The sequence below is a fragment of the Ostrinia furnacalis genome, unplaced genomic scaffold, assembly GCF_004193835.3.
Source record: "Ostrinia furnacalis isolate ACB-3 unplaced genomic scaffold, ASM419383v2 OfSCF7112, whole genome shotgun sequence".
NCBI lineage: Eukaryota > Metazoa > Arthropoda > Insecta > Lepidoptera > Crambidae > Ostrinia > Ostrinia furnacalis.
Genome location: NW_021137351.1, coordinates 3,882 through 24,991, shown reverse-complemented (window position 1 = coordinate 24,991; position 21,110 = coordinate 3,882). Strand labels below are relative to the sequence as shown.

The 21,110-nt window shown below is 41.4% G+C and overlaps 2 protein-coding genes across 3 annotated transcripts in view; one reads left to right on the top strand and one right to left on the bottom strand.

Annotated features, from left to right (window-relative positions):
• LOC114363405 (multiple ankyrin repeats single KH domain) overlaps positions 1 to 15,703 on the top strand; it is a 117,492-nt gene extending 101,789 nt beyond the window's left edge. Inside the window, 11 exon segments of the mRNA XM_028319108.1 lie at positions 1,875 to 1,964; positions 2,648 to 2,758; positions 4,089 to 4,260; positions 5,079 to 5,167; positions 6,482 to 6,652; positions 7,547 to 7,657; positions 8,399 to 8,437; positions 10,372 to 10,545; positions 11,647 to 11,856; positions 14,011 to 14,217; positions 15,031 to 15,703. Of these exon segments, the coding sequence (XP_028174909.1) occupies positions 1,875 to 1,964; positions 2,648 to 2,758; positions 4,089 to 4,260; positions 5,079 to 5,167; positions 6,482 to 6,652; positions 7,547 to 7,657; positions 8,399 to 8,437; positions 10,372 to 10,545; positions 11,647 to 11,856; positions 14,011 to 14,217; positions 15,031 to 15,054 (1,398 nt within the window). The 3' untranslated portion in view covers positions 15,055 to 15,703.
• A 170-nt stretch (positions 15,704 to 15,873) lies between these two features.
• Positions 15,874 to 19,547, bottom strand: LOC114363400 (alpha-2-macroglobulin receptor-associated protein). 2 transcript variants are annotated; one of them, XM_028319098.1, is made up of 7 exons: positions 19,179 to 19,547; positions 18,859 to 19,068; positions 18,570 to 18,780; positions 18,158 to 18,319; positions 17,850 to 17,947; positions 17,289 to 17,378; positions 15,874 to 16,518 (listed from the first exon to the last, which is right to left on the bottom strand). In XM_028319098.1, the coding sequence occupies exons 1-7, from the start codon at positions 19,356 to 19,358 to the stop codon at positions 16,387 to 16,389; spliced, it is 1,083 nt and encodes a 360-aa protein (XP_028174899.1). In that variant the 5' UTR covers positions 19,359 to 19,547; the 3' UTR covers positions 15,874 to 16,386. The 2 variants fall into 2 exon arrangements, with proteins under 2 accessions (XP_028174899.1, XP_028174900.1); XM_028319099.1 differs by having other exon boundaries at positions 17,319 to 17,378.
• Between the last annotated feature and the right edge of the window lie 1,563 nt (positions 19,548 to 21,110).

Below are 21,110 nucleotides of genomic sequence, written 5' to 3'. Positions count from 1 at the left end.
TGAAAAAATACAGAGAGAGAAGAACCACAGAAGAAAAAGCACTGGAAGCGCAACGAAAGTCCGAAATACAAGTTAGATTTCGCAATGAAACTGGACTACTCATAGATATGCCAAAGGCTAACTTTGGTAATACTAATGACGGCAACACAAGCAGGAGATTTTTCGAAAATCCTGAACTGGCATCTGAGATCACAGGAATTAATTTTGAACTTATCTATAGGCTTAAAGTTATATTGGAGACAATATCTAGTGGTCATGAAATTAATGTCCCAAAATATGATGAATATGCTTATGATACTGCGAAATTGTATGTGGAGCTGTATGGATGGCATCCAATGACTCCGACGATGCATAAAATATTAATGCATGGGGGGCAAATTATAAGCAATTCGTTAATTCCAATTGGTCAATTATCTGAGGAGGCAGCAGAAGCCCGGAACAAGCATTTCCGATCATACCGGCTTAACTTTGCTAGAAAGTTTTCTAGAAAGGAATGCAATTTAGATGTATTTAATAGACTTTTATTAACATCGGACCCCTTGATCAGCTCCAGGAGAGAAATTAAGAAACCTTCTCACAAAGCATTCCTTCCTGAAACAATGGAAATGTTGATGTCTGCCAAACCAAATCGTGAGCCAATATCGGAGGAATGCTCTCAAAGTGAAATTAATATATAAGTACCTACTTCAATTTTATTTTATAAAAATAAAAATTAATCGTTTTCGTTAATATTTAAGTGTTAAATTGCGCTATCAATAATAATAATGACACTTTTTTTTTTTTTTTTCAAAATTGCTATATTTAGGTGTAAAAATGCTGTATTATCAATAATAATAATAAAATAGGGTCAAAAATAATTTATTTTAATTTCATTTTGTACTTATAACTAATTTCAAGCAAAAAATATTTTTGGCCGCCTAAATCGGTCAAATCTACGTATGTGCAGAAATGTTTTATAGAATTTTTTTTCTTCCAATTACTTATTGTAAAGAAAACGTAATAACTTTTAAAATAAGCGGTATATCCTGATAAAATAAAAACAGTAATAATGCTAAATAACAGGCGATACTAAAAAAATACATAAAATACACAAAAAAGGCCAACAAATACTAAAAAATGATACTTTTTGAAAAAAATCTGCTTTTAAATTCGTGTTTTTTTGGTTATTTGATAAATTTCTCCAAAAAATGCCCCTATAACCGGTGGTTTTTATTACTTTGTATTATTTTTTGTGTATTTTATGTATTTTTTAGTATCGCCTGTTATTTAGCATTATTGCTGTTTTTATTTTATCAGGATATACTGCTTAGTTTAAAAGTTATTACGTTTTTTTACAATAAGTAATTGGAAGAAAAAAAAATCTATAAAAAATTAAAAAAAAAATCTCAAAAATTTTTTGACCTCTTTTTTGTCGATAAAATAGGTCTCGTTTCATCTATTTTCATATGTACACTTTTACGTGACTCACACTAGTCACACTATATCTGTTTAACTATAGATCAGCATTGTGAGAGCTGACCGTAAAAGTCGTAATGACCTCGTAAAGAACACATGCATGATGATATTTTTGATTACCTTTATTGTGCTACAAAGACTCCAGTTTATATTATATTGTATTGTAACTGTATGTTTCCCAAAAATAAATAAATAAGTAGAATTAGAAGAGAAAGGTCAACCTGTACTTAGGCACACAGGAATTGGGCAATGCCCAGAATTTAATGGAAATTGCTGCGTCGACAAGAATAAAGCTCTTAGTATGAGTGAATGTATCTGTTCTACAAGGTGATCCATAAACAATGGATAACTCTAATAGACTTCATGATCTCACTGTTTACTTGATCGGTATTACTGATGTTGTATTTTTTTGTTTGTAGCTAAGCCCTGATAATTCAAGCTCATGGAGCGACAATCAAGAGAATACATCGAATCCCTCTACAGCGCTGCACATCAACACCACGCCACAGGTCAGTATCAAAACTATTAAATTATTCTGAGCTATTCTACTGGTGAACCTGAAGTTGTAAAGTTAAGGAAGCACCATGTTTTCATCACCAAGGTATAATGCTACCATGACAATGCAGAGCCGAAAGCTTGCAGCTCAATTAGCCATTTGCCTCGGGCAAAATAGAGCCATGGGCCATGCTCTTTCACGACATTGGAGATATTAAAAATGTTTGACAAAAAAACTAACGAAAAAGAATTTACTTGACACTGGCTATATACCAGGGGAGTAACTGAATGCAGGCAGCGTAGGACTGGTGGTTGTGAAAGTCCTTGTTTAGCCTTTGTCTAGCAGTGGATGTCATTTGACTGAAACTGGTTATATGTGCAACTCCCACCAACTTTTGATAAATAAGGTACGATGCCCATTGACCGGCGCGCGGCGGAGCGCGTCGGAGCGCACTTACACGGCCGTAAAGAAAATAATATTTTATTAACAGTTCTTAGAGTCGTAATTGCTTACAACTGATTAATTGACATTTCAATCCGGACGAATATGAATGACAGAAATGTCTCTTAATCAGTTGTAAGTAATTACGACTCTTAAGAACTGTCAATAAAATACTATTTTCTTTACGGCCGTGTAAGTGTGCTCCGACGCGCGCCGGTCAATGGGCATCGTACCTAATACCTACTGTTGTTTCAGGCATCGGGCAGCGGCGGCGGCGGCGCGCAGGAGTACTCGCTGTTCAAGGACCTGTCGGCGGCCGGGGGCGGCATGTGGGCCGCCGACCACAGCGTCGAGCCGCCGCCGCAGGTCAGTCGCAGCGCGCTGCATGTACGTCGTCTCACTTACTCTTTATTTCTTGTCTAAGTACTTGCTAGTGCGATCGTTTTATAATCTGAAATTCTGAATTGTTTCTAAGATGGCCGAAGGGACTCCTGAGGACTAATCACAACTTACTCGAAAGTCTCTATCATCATCATCATCAACAGCCCTTTACAGTCCACTGCTGGACTATGAGCCTCCTCCACTATAGTGGAGGGTTTTGCCATAATCTCCACGCTAGGCAGGCGGGTTGGAGATCGCAGTTTAAAAGATTGATGTTTTTCAGAGAGCGCTGCTGCCCATTCTCTGTTTGATGTGTAGTCCCTAAGTCGCCTCTTACGACACCCGCGGGAAGAGTAGGGGTTGGTGACAAATGTATTCTACTCTGCCGTCACCACACGGCTTAACTCTATCTTCTATTTTAATTATTATACAGCCTTTTATTCCGAACTGCTGGATGGGGAGTTATAGGTCAGGGTATCTGAATCTTTCTGCTATTTTAACTAAGCTTTGTAATGTTGTAAAATGCGCGCGAACGTACGACATTTGATAAGAGACAAACAGGGTCCTATTCAAGCTTCTCTGCAGTTTTAGAGTAGTTTAAAAAAAAAAAAACTATCGGCCGACGAAAAATCAACGGTGTGCGCCTACTCTTACCGTTGTCTTAGGTGAGCGTCGAAATGCGTCATAAAGCGACGCGACATACGCGACGCAACTACGTAGGCCACTATTACATGCAATGCAATGATTGCTAATTTTCTTGAGTTTTGCCTCGAATCGCGTTTCCGCATTTATAGTTCGCTTAGGACAACGGGTTATTCAAAATCGCTAGTACCGCGCATGCCACGTGAAAATCTCGTTCTTATGTATTTGTGAAAGATGAGCTACAAACAGCGAGACGTAAAACGTTCCGACTAAAATATAGAAACACGGGCCTTAAGTACATATGTAACTCATATAATAAATATCGCGTTGAGACCCGTGTTTCTCTATTTTATTTGTTATGGAACGTGAAAGTTTAAAATTGTATTCGGCCGGCCGTTTGGTGTAGTGGTTCAGAACGGACTACTATGCCGAGAGGTCCCGGGTTCGATTCCCGGCCGGGCAGAAATTGAAATGATGAATTTTAATTTCTGTGACGGGTCTGGGTGTTACTATGTATAATATGTATGTATTTAAAAAAAAAAGTATGTAAGTAGTATATCCGTTAAGCTAGCACCCATAACACAAGCATGTTAATTGCTTACTTTGGGGCTAGATGGCGCTGTGTGAGATTGTCCAAAGATATATATTTATAAAACGTTTGTGACCATTGCAGCGATCGCCTATGGTGGACGCGAGCAAGGCGCCGGGCTACCGCGGCGGCGGCGGCGGCTGCTCGCCGTGCTCGCGCGCGTCGTCGCACGGCTCCACGCCGCCGCCGGCCTACCAGCCGCCGCACTCGCACGCCATACACCCGCAGCCCGCCTACCACCAGCCCTTGCCCATTGGTGAGACATCTCGCATAATCAAATTTCTTTATTTGCTTAATTCCAGCAGAGTAAATACAAATAAGTAGGTCATCTTCATAGAAACGCACCGAGCGCGGTTTGTATGTGAGCGCGCGCCAATACGTATGCGGCGCGCACGCACACTGACAAAATTCAGCGCACCTCACCGCTAATCAACGCTAAATTTTGTCAGTGTGTGCGTGCGCGCCGCATATTGGCGCGCTCATATAAAAACCGCGCTCGGGCGTTTTTATGAAGATGACCTACTCATTTGTATTTACTCTGATTCCAGGTACAAAAGTGGTCTTACATAGATTTGGTAGGTTTCACTGAAATTTGCTTGAACTAGGAAGCGTATGTATACCCTAGTCAAATAAATGAGTAAACCACGTCATTACTCAGGCGAAAGTTTTCCCTCGTAGAGTGAAGACATTTTCGTTCTTTACACAAAAGATTCGTTTCAGCCAAAAAACGTCCATCACTGGATAAAATTCTCCCCTAAGGATTTCCATAACGATCGACCTTGCGCTGCCCGTATCAAGACTCTTCCCGCGACCCTTACCAAATCGTCGGTCCACCTAGTAGAGGGCTGCCCTCGCTACGTCTTCCAGCCCGTGGTCGCCACTCGAGAACTTTTCAGCCCCAACGGCCATCGTCTCTACGAGCTATGTGCCGCGCCGACTGCCACTTGATTATAGCAATTCTGCGAGCTATGTCGGTCACTTTGGTTCTCCTGCGGATCTCCTCATTTCTGATTCGATCACGCAAGGAATTTTCACACTTATCATTTGAATATAACATGCTTCTTGTATTTACAGGCAACAGCGTGAATGCAATGGATATGAGTGGGTTATCAAGAAATGGAACTATTTACCAAGACAACTCCCGGAATGGACACAACATGATGGTAAGCTTTTCTTACACTTCTCCTTTACACATTATTCAAATTCAAAGTTATTCTGTTTTACTGTCGATTAAACGTAACGTATTACAGTAGTACACAATTAATAAGGCTCACCGATGTACCTGCGCAGAAGACGAATTTAAGTAGCGCGGGAAATGCTATTGACCAATCGGGATACTCCACGCACGGCGCGTCTTCTTCCTGTGCCGGTATTGGTCCGCGCCGCGTGTCATGTTTGCGCGCGCTGTGACACATGTTAGTCAGCCGCCATACTCTAGAGTGCGTAGACGCGTTGCAGACAAAAGTACACTTAGTGGCAAAAAAAGTGTTTTATTTTTGTGAGCCTCCAATCTCCGTACATCTACACATTCACAATTCATTCATAGATTCAGCATTCACTCTTCTCACATTCGGAAATTCAAATATTTATTTGCCATTTAGTAGAGTACAGTATATTAAAGGTGTTATGATAAACAAAATAAGGTACATTATCGTAATTCGCTACAATTATAATGTAGCATGCAAATATTAACATTTCTAAATTATGGATTAAATACATCCCACAAAAATAATCCTACTAATATTATAAATGCGAAAGTTTGGATGTCTGGATGTTTGTTACTCTTTCACGCAAAAACTACTGAACGAATTTTGATGATTATTGTTTATAACCCAGAATAACATAATATAGGCTATAAGTTATGACGATCTATGACAAACTAAATCTCACGCGGGTGAAACCGCGGGCAAAAGCTAGTAAATAAATAAATACATATTAGACGCGTACATTGCTCCGATCGATCCCAAAGTATGTAGCAAAAGCACTTGTGTTATGGAAATCGGGAACAACGACGGGTACCACAAGAGTATTTATAATTTGTTTTTTAAGAAGTCTATTTATTTATTTAAATACTCTATTAAACTTTTTTTGGCAAAAAGATAAATATTTTATTCCCCGTAATTCCGTTACAATTGGCCTGCAGTGTAATTATGAAATGGGCGGGGCTTGCGCAAGTGCGACGGGGAACATAATCGGAAAAATTTTGTCCTTGTCTGCGTGGCCGAAGATTCACGACGCGCCTTATTAAATGTGTACTACTGTACCGTTGTGGCTACCTAAATAAACAAAGAATATACGCCTTTGTCTGAGTAGTGTAGTGTCGAAGTAAAATCATGTCAATATTCAGTAGTGTCGGAGTAACGTAATGTCGGAGTATAAATTTTCAGCCAAACGCAAACCGCAAAAAACGTAACGTGGGACAAGCTTATGACTTCGAATCGTTATCGAGTATCTTCAAAACGATCGTTAATGTCCAGGTATCGATGTCGAGCGGCGTGAACATGAGCAGCTCGGCGATGGGGCTGGGCTACGTGGGCGTGGGCTCGGTGGGCTCGGGCGTGGGCGTGGAGTCCGCGTCGCGCCTCAACCCGCGCGCGCCCGACTTCGCGCAGAGACACCCGCTCATGCAGCACAAGCACAACCAACAGGTGAGTGACGTCATCAGCTGCAGCGGCAACCAGTGACATTTCATTCATCTAAAGCCTGGTCCGTGAGCACGTAGAATCCCGTCCAATGACCCCAAGCTGCCCATCCTTGTCGCTCGCACGTAATTATGTTGCTGTCGCGCTCGCACACTCACTGCGGACGCGCGTCGCACAGTCGCGACAGCAATGTAATTACGCGCGAGCGATAAGGATGGGTAGCTTGGGGTCATTGGACGGGATTCTACGTGCTCACGGACCAGGCTTTAGGAACCTAAACTTCTAAAGTGTACTATCGCACACACAAACGATGCTAGCTAAAGTGAAGCAGCAAATCGAACGCATAGCGTTGAATAGAGCTCTGTGATTGGTTCGTGTGTGACCCTGTGCATCCACGCGCACTGTGAGACCTCATAGTAATGTTTGTGAATACTGGCGTATGTCGCTTCTCCATCTAGTCACTATGTACTAGAACCCTACATTGCGGTCGTAAGCTTCTACTAAAGAGGACTGCCTGTTAGTTTTTTTAGCTACTACTACCATTAGAATGTCTAGAACCGTTATTTAGTCATGAATTAGTCTGGGGATTTCACAAATTAATAGGGTACTTTTCACAGAAGTCAACATACTCTTTAGAGCTATCAAAACACGACTCGCTTCGATTCGATTTTGTACGAATTCATTGTCGTACAAAATCAATGGGTCTCAACAATCCTCTTTTATACTATGATGTTTCCTTTTCGCGAACTCTATTGACTAATAAAATTGATGTCAAAGCTTTGCAAAGCTACCAAAATAAAACATTGTACAGTCGAGAGCACACTTATTCCGAGTATAGAATGCCACAACGTTTAACTTAGTAGACGATGGTCTGATCACTAACCGCGCTTTCTTTTGCAGTTGTTCACGAGCGCGAACAACGCGGCCAACCTGAGCACGCTGCTGATGTCGTACCAGCAGCCCGCGCCCAAGCCCATGCCGCACACGCCGCAGCCGCACCACCCTTACCAGGTAACAAATAATACCGGCCGCTTCAACTTAAGCACGTCTACTGCTGAACAGCGATCGGTCCTGATGGGCTACTCCAAAACGTTTACATAGTTTCGGGTCTTATCTGTCACCGTCGCTCATGCTGGCTTTGCGTGAGAGGGATAACATTTGAAACTTGGAACAACGTTTTTCGAAGTAACTTCGCTTTGCTGCCCACATCTACGTAGTTCCCGCGACCCTCAGTAGATCGTCGGTGTCTGGTCTTGGTAAAATATGCGTGTTGTCGCTACTATTATTGCTTTCACGATGTTTAGCGGGTTTTAAGGTAACTTACAATCACTGCAGTGGCTGCAGTCATTGTCTTAATTTGTATTATGTCTAGCAACAATGGCTCCCCTTTGAGTGTATGCTTAATGATTTTCTGCGTAAGAAAGATGATGCTATCTGTTGCATAGTAAAGATAAAGATATTTATTTACATAAACATGTGTGAAAACATATTACAGAGCAACATGATTTGGTCTTACAGTTTTAACAGGTGATACAACATGTTTTACCAAGATATTGGCAAATTATGATTTAAAATTTTCTGCGAAAAAAAAGTAGAACCAGCAACAATACATAGTGAAATAAAATATCAGCAGAGTAAATAATCTTCGATGCAGTAAAATCGCCGTTTACATTATACGCGTGACTTATCAGCAAAACGTATTTTGGCTTCGGTTTCTTTTCCCATTGTGTTCACAATTTAATCTCATTCCAGTCGCTACTGGAGCGCGGGGTGGGCGTTGGCGTGGGCCCGGTGGGCGGCGCGGGCTGGGGCGAGGAGGAGGAGCGCAAGCCGCGGCCCATCGGCACCGAGCGCGCCTGGAAGCTGACGGCCGGCGACGACTGGCCGCANAGTTTAGTAGAGCACAGCTTAGTGGCAACGGTAAGCGTGTCGCGGTGGACGAGGCTTAGCGCGCCTCGTGTGAGCCCGCGTTCGGATCCCGCCGGGAGCTCGTGCCTCTCCGAAGGTAGGCCTAGACAGGCGGCCGCGGCTTCTGTCTCCACTGTCGCTGGGGAAGACGCGCGTTTTGCGTCTATCTGAAAATGAAAATACTTTTATTAAATAAACACTTTACAATGAGGATCATTTCGATTTTTAGCTGTGAATGCAGATTTATAGGTCTAAGAAATCCTTAATATACAGTCCAAAAATTTTTGTTCTACGACAAAAATTGACAAAGTTATGGCCAAATTACTAAAATAGTTCACTGACTGAGATGAATGGTCCGATTTGGATAATTCAGAAAGATATATCTTTCTTATGTCTTAAAAATTAACGTAGATACTAGTTTTATTGCATTTTCTACAACAGTACAGTAGTACACATTTAATAAGGCTCACCGATGTACCTGCGCAGAAGACGAATTTAAGTAGCGCGGGAAATGCTATTGACCAATCGGGATACTCCACGCACGGCGCGTCTTCTTCCTGTGCCGGTATTGGTCCGCGCCGCGTGTCATGTTTGCGCGCGCTGTGACACAATATGTTAGTCAGCCGCCNTGCCCGATGAAATAGTACACAAATTATAAAATAAATACAACAATACACTTAAAACAAATACACTACACTACTTTACTGATCCTATTTAGTTATTAATTTATAACAAAAAATAATAAAACCATAGAAAGACGTCTACACCGCCCGACGTTTCCCGCGCTTTTCCGCATCTCATCTTTTCTCATATCAAAATCGCTCCAGCGATCATAGAGAAAATGATCTATTTTTTTTTTGGTTCCATTCGTTCCTTCTGGAACAGGCTAAGGTCAAAGACCATGCTGCCTAGTCATCAGTAATCTTCTTGATTTTTTCATTTCCAGGGTAGCTTCATTTTTATAGTATGCTTCATATGCTTCTTCTTCCTCCTTCTTCAGGTAGAGTCCCCCAATCATATGGGAATATCCACAGTCATTTAACTTATTATGATTTCATGTTGTATGTCTNACGCAGAGACGCGATTGGGGTCTCCGCGGTGGTATATTTGGCGATTTATTCAAATAAAGTGTTCATAAGTGTTGTTAGAGTCATATCTTCTTCCAAGTAAAATATAAAAATGTATAAGTATTAATTTATTTACTTCTAACAATAAGGTATAGCTGAGGCAGATACACTCTGCCTAGGCTACAAGACATTGCTATGAAAATCATTTCGATGTACACGCAATACCTACCTGTTATTTAGTTTTTCTGAGTTAAATATACGCACCTAACTATCTATTCGCCGTTCCCATGGGCGGGCCAGCTGCTGCAGGAAAGGACAGCCGCTCCGTGCTGGAAATCTATTTAATCTTAGCCTAGAAGCTGGGTATGACTACCCCGCCCCTCTCCTCTCCCCAGGTCATAAGCTGGGCATGACTTCCCCCTCGGCCAGAAGTTGGGTATGATTTGTTTGTTATGCATAAAAAAAAAGGCTAGCCCCTCCCCTCAGCCTATAGAAACTGGTTATGACTTGACCCCTCCCCCCCCCCCCTCCCCAAGCCAGAAGCTGGGTAAGGCTAGCCCCTTCCCCCAGTCCATAAGCATAGCTAGGTATGACTCCCCCTCGGCCGGAAGCTGGGTATTACTTACCCCCTGAAGCTGGGTAAGGCTTGCCCCTCCCCCCAGGCTATAAGCTGGGTANGGCCGCACCCGCACCACCCGCACCATCCGCACCACCCGCACACGGACCACGACCGGTACCAGGTCAGTGGAGATATTGTATTGATGGGGGCCCGGTGGCGGCGCGGGCTGGGGCGAGGAGGAGGAGCGCAAGCCGCGGCCCATCGGCACCGAGCGCGCCTGGAAGCTGACGGCCGGCGACGACTGGCCGCACCCGCACCACCCGCACCATCCGCACCACCCGCACACGGACCACGACCGGTACCAGGTCAGTAGCATGTTGTTTTTTTATTAGGCCTAATCCACCATTTTATATGTCTGGTAAATTAGAGGTTCTGGAGTGGAGGCCATGTACCGGAAAACGCAGCGTGGGACGTCCACCCACAAGGTGGACCGACGACGGCCGCTGCCAACCGTGCGATGTGGAAGTCATTGGGGAAGGCCTATGTACAGCAGTGGATGTCCTGTGACTGAAATGATAATGAAATTAGAGGGTCGTTCTTCTGCTGTGGAGATTAATGCCCGTATTCACAAACATTACTATGAGGTCTCACAGTGCGCGTAAACGCACAGGGTCACACCCGAACCAATCACAGAACTCTATTCAATGCTGTGCGTTCGATTTGCTGCTTCACTTAAGCAAACATCGCTTGTGAATACGGGTGTAAATAGTCTGATGTTAATGCCTATTTATTTCACAGTTGCAAATGCAAAGGTGATTTTGATGCGCTGTAATGAAAGTTGGGGTGTTAATGTAAAGCGAGGTTCAGACTAGCAATAAAACTATAAAACTTGCAGAAATTGACTTCCGCAAGACTGCTGATTCACACTGTGTAAATAGCTATGGCATGGCAAGCCAACTTTGCAAGATTTACACAGTGACGCTTGGAAGTAAGCTTGGAGAAGTAAACTGCAAGTTTTATTATTAGTTTAAACCTCGCTTCATGTAATTCCAGGTGAAGCTCGATTTCGCCTCGGCTTGATCATTACTTTCAGGTGATATGCAGGTTAGGAGCTTCCTCGTTGTGGATAGACACAAATACAGTTCCTGTTATCGGTTACTTTAATTTGTATTATTATATTTTAATTAGTAATTACGGCAATTTGTGTGCTAAAGCCTGGTCCGTGAGCACGTAGAATTTTGTCCAATGACCCCAAGCTACCCATCCTTATCGCTCGCGCGTAATTATGTTGCTATCGCGCTCACACACTCACTGCGGGCGCCCGTCGCACAGTCGCGACAGCAATATAATTACGCGCGAGCGATAAGGGTGGGTAGCTTGGGGTCATTGGACAAAATTCTACGTACAACAGTAGATTGCTATACAATTGATTTGTGTTTTATTATCATACCTATTCTCTTCCACAGCAGGGCGTGAGCGGCATGGGTTCTGTGGGCGTGAACGTGGGCGCGCACGCGGGCGGCGCCGGGCTGGAGTACGGCGCGGGCGCGGGCTCGGGCGCCACGGCCGCGGCGCTGTCGCTCATGCAGGCGCTGCCGCTGCACTACCTGCCGCCCGCGCCGCCGCACGCGCCCGACCACCACCACTGGGACCAGCACCACCACCCCGATAAACAGGTACAACCCACCACCACCCATGGCCATACCAACCTTGCGGTTATACCAGGCCTGTTCATCTCCGCGAGTTTACATCGAAAACAAAACACGCGCGACTACCCCTCCTGAGATACCGAATCGACAGGACAATGACGAGCGAGTATTGACGCACGCACGTATTCTTCACCCATTTGCATTGTAAAAACAATAAATCATATGTAAAAACGGCGGTGCAATTAATACTCTACAGTATTTTTTAACTGCCTGAATAATATTAGAAACACAAAATATAATTCATGCTTATTCATGTATTTCCTCCGCCATTTTTCGCAGTTTGGCACCTCACGTCACACATCATTTTACCGAAGTCAGCCCTATGTCTTCGGCGCAGTACCGATCACTGACGTTTGTCAACAAAATGATGCTCGACTCTTGAGACAAGCTAAATTACACCATATTGTTAACGACATTGAGCATACATTTTTTTAAATAACTTCGCGAAGAAAATCTTCTGTACGAAGTACTTATTATTATTCTGTGGTTATACTGGCCGAATCGCGGGAGGTGTGCGCGGAATTGCGGCTGCCTAGGACAGATTGCACTCCACCGCGCCACACTTCTTGACTCCCTACAAGTTATTTTTTTTTATTTGATAAACAGGTACAGTCGGACTATTTGACGTTGCTGTACCGTCATTCCCGTTCACCATAGCCGTGTGGTGACGGCAGAGTAGAATACATTTGTCACCAACCCCTACTCTTCCCGCGGGTGTCGTAAGAGGCGACTTAGGGACTACACATCGAACAGAGAATGGGCAGCAGCGCTCTCTGAAAAACATCAATCTTTTGAACTGCGATCTCCAACCCGCTTGCCAAGCGTGGGTATTATGGCAAAGCACTCCACTATAGTGGAGGAGGCTCATAGTCCAGCAGTGGACTGTAAAGGGCTGATGATGATGATGTACCATCATTCGTTTTTTACCAAAAAATTGCCATTATTACCCATATTTTTATATTTACCGAAGTCCAATTTGGAAGCCGATTTTGACTTGTGGCCCTTTCGTTTATAAGCAGCGATTTATTCATGAATTAATCTTGTTGTGGTTACACACAAGTGTTAAAAATAAGATCGAGTAACAAACAATAGCTCTGTTAGAGCACAACAATATAGTACTAGACACTTTTTCTACCAATGTGACCTATCCCAGGAATACTTCCTGGCTAATGTTTCCGATATATGCCCACTTGATGGGAAAATTTCTGCAACTTTATTCAGGTCAAGACTTCCCTACAGGGAACGGACGTTCCTCAATATTCCCACTAAGTAAAAATATTCCCGGAAACGGTACATCTCTGTGAAGCTTTCCCTTCCTTGTCTCATTGGGTCAAAACTTGGCGTTATTGACTATACTCTCGTGAACTCCTCACACACCCCTATAAACTTTTATAAGCATTTTTAAGTGAAAAACTATTTACTATATATGTAATTTACTTTAACTTAGATCCCTGCTACGAAATATGCCAGTTTTTTCAGATCTATCTCTCTTGTACTCGCCCTTGTNGACCTGTACAACTTCCGTAAGCTGATTTGCACTGTGTAAATAGCTATGGCAAGTCAACTTTGCAAGATTTACACAGTGACAGCTTGGAGAAGTAAACTGCACGTTTTATTATTAGTTTAAACCTCGCTTCATGTAATTCCGGGTGAAGCTCGATTTCGCCTCGGCTTGATCATTACTTTCAGGTGATATGCAGGTTAGGAGCTTCCTCGTTGTGGATAGACACAAATACAGTTCTTGTTATCGGTTACTTTAATTTGTATTATATTTAATTAGTAATTACGGCAATTTGTGTGCTAAAGCCTGGTCCGTGAGCACGTAGAATTTTGTCCAATGACCCCAAGCTACCCATCCTGATCGCTCGCGCGTAATTATATTGCTGTCGCGACTGTGCGACGGGCGCCCGCAGTGAGTGTGCGAGTGCGACAGCAACATAATTACGCGCGAGCGATAAGGATGGGTAGCTTGGAGTCAATGGACAAAATTCTACGTGCTCACAGACCAGGCTTTATCATAATCGAATCTGTTTTTTTCTTAAACTGAAATCGACTCGGATATTCAACAGTAGATTCCTATATAATATATTTGTGTTTTAATATCATAACTCGTTCCCACAGCAGGGCGTGAGCGGCATGGGCTCTGTGGGCGTGAACGTGGGCGCGCACGCGGGCGCCGGGCTGGAGTACGGCGCGGGCGCGGGCTCGGGCGCCACGGCGGCGGCGCTGTCGCTCATGCAGGCGCTGCCGCTGCACTACCTGCCGCCCGCGCCGCCGCACGCGCCCGACCACCACCACTGGGACCAGCACCACCACCCCGATAAACAGGTACGCGTCTTCACATTCGTTTTGCATCGCGTTGTTATTGAATTTGAATTGAAAAAAAAAAATATTATCAGACCGGGGTCCGTAAATGATCAAGTCACAAAAGAGGGCTACCTTTTTTATTATCTACTAGCTTTCCGCCCGCGGCTTCGCCCGCGTGGAATTTTGTCTGTCACAGAAAAACTTTATCGCGCGCGTCCCTGTTTCAAAAACCGGGATAAAAACTATCCTATGTTCTTTCCCGGGACTCAAACTATCTCTATGCCAAATTTCATCAAAATCGGTTGCGAGGTTTAAACGGGAAAGCGTAACAGACAGACAGAGTTACTTTCGCATTTATAATATTAGTTGGGATAACTTTTATAAGTACCAAAATACTGGTCAAAATTGAATAATATATTTTTGATTTGTCCTGTAAGATCACAGCAAATCATTAACAGAAATAAACACATTGCCAATACGGAACATTCACGGGAACCTTGTTCAAATCCGTTTATTCCCGATGTCCCCCACTATTTGTCCACCACTGGTGGACATCGAGAAAAAAAGTTGCAATGTCCACCAGTGGGGGACAGCGCTACTGAAATCTTCCCGTTGGGCCCTACTGGTGGACACTGAGAAGAAATGAGTTGCTCTGTCCCTCAGTGGTGGACATCGAAACCAAAAAAGTTCCGTTGTCCCCCACTACTACGTTGTCTACTACGAATGTAAAGTGTTTCATCTTAGATCCCTGCACCTTAGTGCCAGTCTTTTCGGATCTATCTCTCTTGTACTCGCCCGAGATGAGAACTAACACGGGTTGTTTGTTGTCCGCAGACTTGGAGCAAGTGGAGCCACTAGACGGCTCCCGACCTGCCTTACGGAGGCGCGAGACTCGGCATCGGTCGCGACGTTGGCTTCTCTCGTCGCCGCGCCTAACTATCCGACGAGGATTATATATTAATTGTAACCCTTGGAAACGGTGTAGATATTAGTGAGAAAGAATTATATTATACAGATTATCTATATACATAATAGAGAAAATGTCCTATCGAGAAACTACTTATAACTGTACGATCGACTGAAGTGAGCATTAAACGATTCATTATAATGAAACTCGTGAGGGGAGCCGGATGTAGTTTTATTTGTTACTGCCGCTCGCCGCGCGACGTACTCTTAGACAAATTATAGTTTGTTAGTCGGCGTCGCCGTTCGTCTGATGTAGATATTGCGTACTAACTTGTAACGTAGGTAGCTTGGAATGTGATTCCGAAGTGCCGGTCAGTGTTTTGCGTTGCCTCGAGCCGCCGCCCTTATATATACATATTTTACACTATATTATGGCATAATACGATCTATAATTTCGACGATTGATATTCTCGCAGAAAGAGGCGAATTATTAAACGTGTATTAATAAATTTGCTTGTACATGAAGATTAAATATCATATATTGATGCACTGTATTCACTGGTGTTTTTAATAATACCACCTGTTTTTCAATAATTCTTTTTTAATAGGTTTATTTGGGTAATTTGTATATTTATAAGTAAATTATTATTGAGGACTTTGTCTCGAATATTATAGCAGGATATGCGGTAAGTTCTAGACAAATAAACCGTTGTCAAGTATCTTGCGTGTGTTCTTGATTAGGGAACTCTGGCTTTAATCAATAAAAACCCATTTCAAGAAAATACAAATGTATTGAAAACATGCTTAAACATATTACATTCTTTCTGTTTAGAGATTCTTTTATTAAATATCTTACAAGTATTTGGTAAACCTGAAGTTATTGATTACTATTTATTTGCATTGAGAGCATTTTAAAATATTTATTACATGTCCTCAAACCCTTAACCATTATTAAATGCACTTTGTTTTCTTCTTAATTAACATAACCGATTTGTTATTTCATTTTAAACATTTCCATTTGATATAATAATATCTAAAACTGTTGATTGAAAATTAATCATACAAAAACACATACATTAACACGACCTAATTGAGACGCTTAAGCCATCGCCTAAGCATTCGTCTGTGCAGTCCATATATCATGTATGTCACGAAGGTCTCCCAAATAAATTTTGGTTTTGGAATCTGAAAATATTCTAAAACGGCGCCGTCCTCTTCGATAATGGCCAAGAGTTCGATTGGCAGATTCCACTTGAAGAAGATCCGGAGGATGTTCCAGCTGCCTCACAACTCGGAGTGGCGCGCGAGGATGCGCTGCTCGAGGTCGTCGTGCATCTTCTGCACCTTGCGCGAGTGCTTCTTGATGGTCTGCTGCTCGTGCTCCAGGTGGTCCAGCTTGTCGCCGGTGGCCGCCACCTGGGGGATGTTACGGAATATGAGCAAACGTGAAACGGACGAACACATCGTCTTGGAATAGGGAACTAAAAAGGTGCCAAGGAGCGAAAAAAATGTCTTTCACTGTTTGAAGGCTAAGCCATTACGGGGGGATTTTCAGCCGCGCCTGCAGTGGACACGGGATCGCAACACCTATACGAACACTTACTATCTACACATGGAAATGTAGATGGTCAATTTCTCTTTTCGAGATTGGACGGGGTTTGGAACTTAACTGAACAATCTATGATCGTAAATCGCTCCATCTTGCGACGGCTGGGTAATCCCGGGCCCCGGTCTAACTGCCACCGCAGCGAGTTCAGCTGAAAATCGCTCCGTAAGTTTTTAGCCTCCATAGTTAAGAAAACACATGAACACTCAAATCACTAAGGCTGAGTTGCACCATCTAATTTTAACCGTAACTATAAGGCCCAGAACAGACGGTGAAACGCAACTGCAACGAAACTGCAACTTTCTGATGATTCTTAAGAATGAAACTGAAACTAAAAGTTTCAAACTGGTCGCGTCATGTGTGGTCTCTCAGCGGACGCTATGGCAGAAACTTAGATGCAACTCGCAGTTGTAGTTTCGTTGCAGTTGCGTTTCACCGTCTGTTCTGGGCCTAACATTAACCGGTGCTTTTTGTATGGATTTTGAAAGATTTTTGATGTTTGTCAAAGTTACAGTAAGATGGTGCAATTCAGCCTTAATGTTTAATAAATAAAATAAAAGTGACATGAAATAAAAATAACCTTGCTATGATGTTTATCGACATTGCTTACATGGTCTGCTTGCAAGTTCCGTAACTTCAGCAAACGGGATTCGTAGTGTTGCAACTCCACCTGATAAAAAATTAAATACAACTGTAGTTATGGTGGTCGATATGCGTAAGATGAAAAAAAAAAACTAAAAGCAAATTGCAATAGTCCTGCCGCTTCAGCGTTCCCCGGCTGGCGCCGCCCGCACCTTTAAAATTTAATATCTTGGAAACTATTTGACGCATCAAAATAATTATTTCACGTGTATTTTTTATTTTTAACAGAGAATACAGAAAGCTAAAAAACAAAATTAGTGAACACTAGCTTTTGCCCGCGGCTTCACCCGCGTGAAATTTCGTTTGTCACAGATCGTCATAAATTATATCCTTTAAGTTATTCTCGGTTATAAACAATAACACTGTTAAGTTTCATCAAAATCCGTTCAGTAGTTTTTGCGTGAAAGAGTAACAAACATCCAGACATCTAGACATCCAAACTTTCGCATTTATAATATTAGTAGGATAGTAGGATTCTCCATTGGAAGTTAAAAATTACCTTCAATGATGCAAGTTCATCAACAGTAAAGTTAGATGCAGTGGCCATTCTCCACAAACCTTGAACTTTGGGTTCTATAAATTCCTTATTATTTGGACCTGTAACAAATAGATTTACAATACATACTTTTTCATTATTATAAATACGGTAGATTCAACCAAAATCCAGCATTCAGTAGTTTTTCTGTGAAAAGGTAATAAAACATCCATTGTCACAACATTTATATTTTAGTAGGATAGGAAATGGGATTAACAAGATGGGAAGAATAATCTTTTTATCATAATTATTAAAATAAAAAAGTAATGCACCTTTAGATGTAATTCTCTGCAATCTATCATAGTTATCTCTCAGTCCCCTGTGTTTTTCTCTGACTAAGTTGGTCTTATCTAAGAAGTCTTTTTTTATCTCATTGGTTTCCAACTGGCTACTGATCTCATTGAACCTATCCAGTTCCTCTTCATCCACAGCATCTGTAAGAATAATAATTACAATAGTTACTTGTGGTTCCTTTCCAATTTGAAAACAATAAACACTGTCTAGTATTATAGAGTAGTATTGATGTGTTATCAGTAGAGAGCAAGATATAAATTATTAATAATTAAACCTCATTAAAAATTACTGAGTAGATAAGTATGTGCACTTTGAATGTCTGCAAACATTCTGATAGCAGATAAAAACAATAGGTCAATTGCCCCAATAAAGCAAAACTAAGAGACATACTTTTATAACCGTCTTTGTCTCCTTTTTCTACATCTTCAAGTATTTCATAGTACTGGTCAATTTTGTCCTGGTGATGCAAAAACTCTTCTTTCAAAGCTGACAACTCTTCACTTGTGAAACCTGAAGCCTCTGCTTTTGCCCACAATGCATTTAGTTTTTTATCTTTGAATAAACTTTTATTGATGTGGTCATCAATAGCAGAGTTGTAAGACTGAAATGAAATAGTAGATTTATAGATTTTCTGAACACAGTAATGCATAAATTGTTATTGTTACTTGTATGTACATACTTGAGGGTCTTTATGGGGACTAGAGCTGTCTCCAAAATGCTCTCGAAGTCCATATACTGACATAATATTAGTAAGTTTGCGCCTCAATTCAGCTTCCTTCAAACCCTCTTTGTCCCCACGTTCACTTTTAATCCGTTTATAAGTAATTTCTTCTTTGTCTTGAATCATCAAATCACTGTACAGTGATTTCAATTTTGGCTCTGTTAGACGCTAAAAAGGAAAAAGTTTTAGCTTAGAAGTGACTAGAATTTAGATTATTTTTATCTATTTCTACAAGAACTTTGCCTAGATATAAGTAGTAAGTAAAGGGAGGGAAATACCTGTTGAGCTTTAGTCCACAGTAGATTTAGCTTATTCATCCTAAAAGGTTTTTCTAATTTCCTGAAATTAACTCCTTCAACATCCTTTTCATTTGCGCTTCGTGAATATTTATTTTCACTCATATCAACACTAGCCAACAGTGCAAAAAACACAGGAATGCATAGTTTGTGCAGATACATTCTTGCGACCACAGTTCTCCTTCTAAATTATTAACACAAATCGTATTTTTTATGTATTTAGGATTAGTCAGATTATTGTTATCAGCATCTCATCTTTTCTCATATCAAAATCGCTCCTGCCATGGACCTATAAAAAAAGTCGGACGGAGTCTCATCAACAAAATACTGTGACATTAGGATAAACCAGCTTGCCTGTACGTACAGGCCGGCACGCACACATTCACACCCTGTTACACCACTTCGAGAGCAAACTTCACACAGTTGACACATTTAAGCAGCGAAAAAACAACACGAATACGACATGTCTTGTGTGATGAAATTGTGTAAAAACCGTTCTGTTCGAACAAACAAAAATTAAGGAATCACATTTCACAGGTAAAATAATAATCCAATCACTTATTTCCCGACATTAAAATATTGAAATTAATTGAAATCAAACGTCATTCACTCGAAAAAATAATACGTCAAAGACCAGTGTTCTCAGTTATTTACGTGGGAAAATTACCCGAAATATGGGAAATTAATAATGATTTTAGGACTTTTTAGTTATGTATTACGCATACTATGGAAATAAAATAATTTATCATAATTATTGTGTTTTAATGGGATATATTTTCATAGGCAAATTTGATCCTTCCCAAAAATGTGGAACTGCGAAATTCAAATTTTCTTACATTGATTGCAAGTCAGTGTCAGGTTGTATGTTAAAAAATATAGATGACCCACGCTGAACTGTCCCACCAAACTCAATGACAGGGGGGCGCTACCATCGTTCAACTATATGGTTTCCAACATGGCAAAAATCTGAACCAGCGATCCGGTATTGACGGTGGCGCCCCACTGTCAATGTCATCGACAGGACGGTCCAGTATTTTGGAACTATACAATATTTACAAACACAACAAAGATTGTAGGAACAGTGTTTAAACAGGTATATACATTTACATATTTACAATTAACAGAATTAGATTTGCCCAACCGTATTGCTGATGAAAGAAAATGATCTAATCTAAAAAAAAAACTATTACAGAAATGACTGCACCATAAAGTTATTATTCTTCCGAAGGAATATTAACTTTATGGACTGCACAGAGAAACGCTAGCTACGACTTTTTTGCCTACACGTTTTTTGGTAAAAAAAAGTTATGATTATCTGGCTTTTTATTGGCCAAAATTAAACTTAGATGATTGTCATTAGTAGTTACATTTCATTGTGAAAAATCCTTCGGCAATAAAATTTACAAAATCATCTGTCATTTTATCGTAATCATCTGTCAATAATTGTTACCTATTACTTTGATTTGATAAGAGAACGATGGATCACAAACTAAAAATATGTTTAGAGACAGTCTCTGTTTTGCTTTACACAATGAACAAATCATGTCAACTTTCAACATTTTTGTAAGCAGTTTGTTGAATGTTGAAATGTTTTTAATGATTGTGTGATGATGATATATGGTAAAGTACGGGCTGGAGACCCGGCTTTATTGGTTGCCCAACGAAAGTTGAGACAAAACGCACTTATACTGATGTGATTATTCGATTAGAGAGTAGATTATAAGACATTGGTTCACATAATCAAATTCCTCGCACAACAAATTGTTAAAATGTTTGCAAACGAGTCAGAAAGCACGACATATTAATCCAAATTCAGACATTCGAAGACCTTTGTTTTGATCGCTTCAACTCTTGCTGCGCGACCTACAGTCTAATTTTTTAGAAATCAGCAGAAATGTCATCAAATANAAAAAA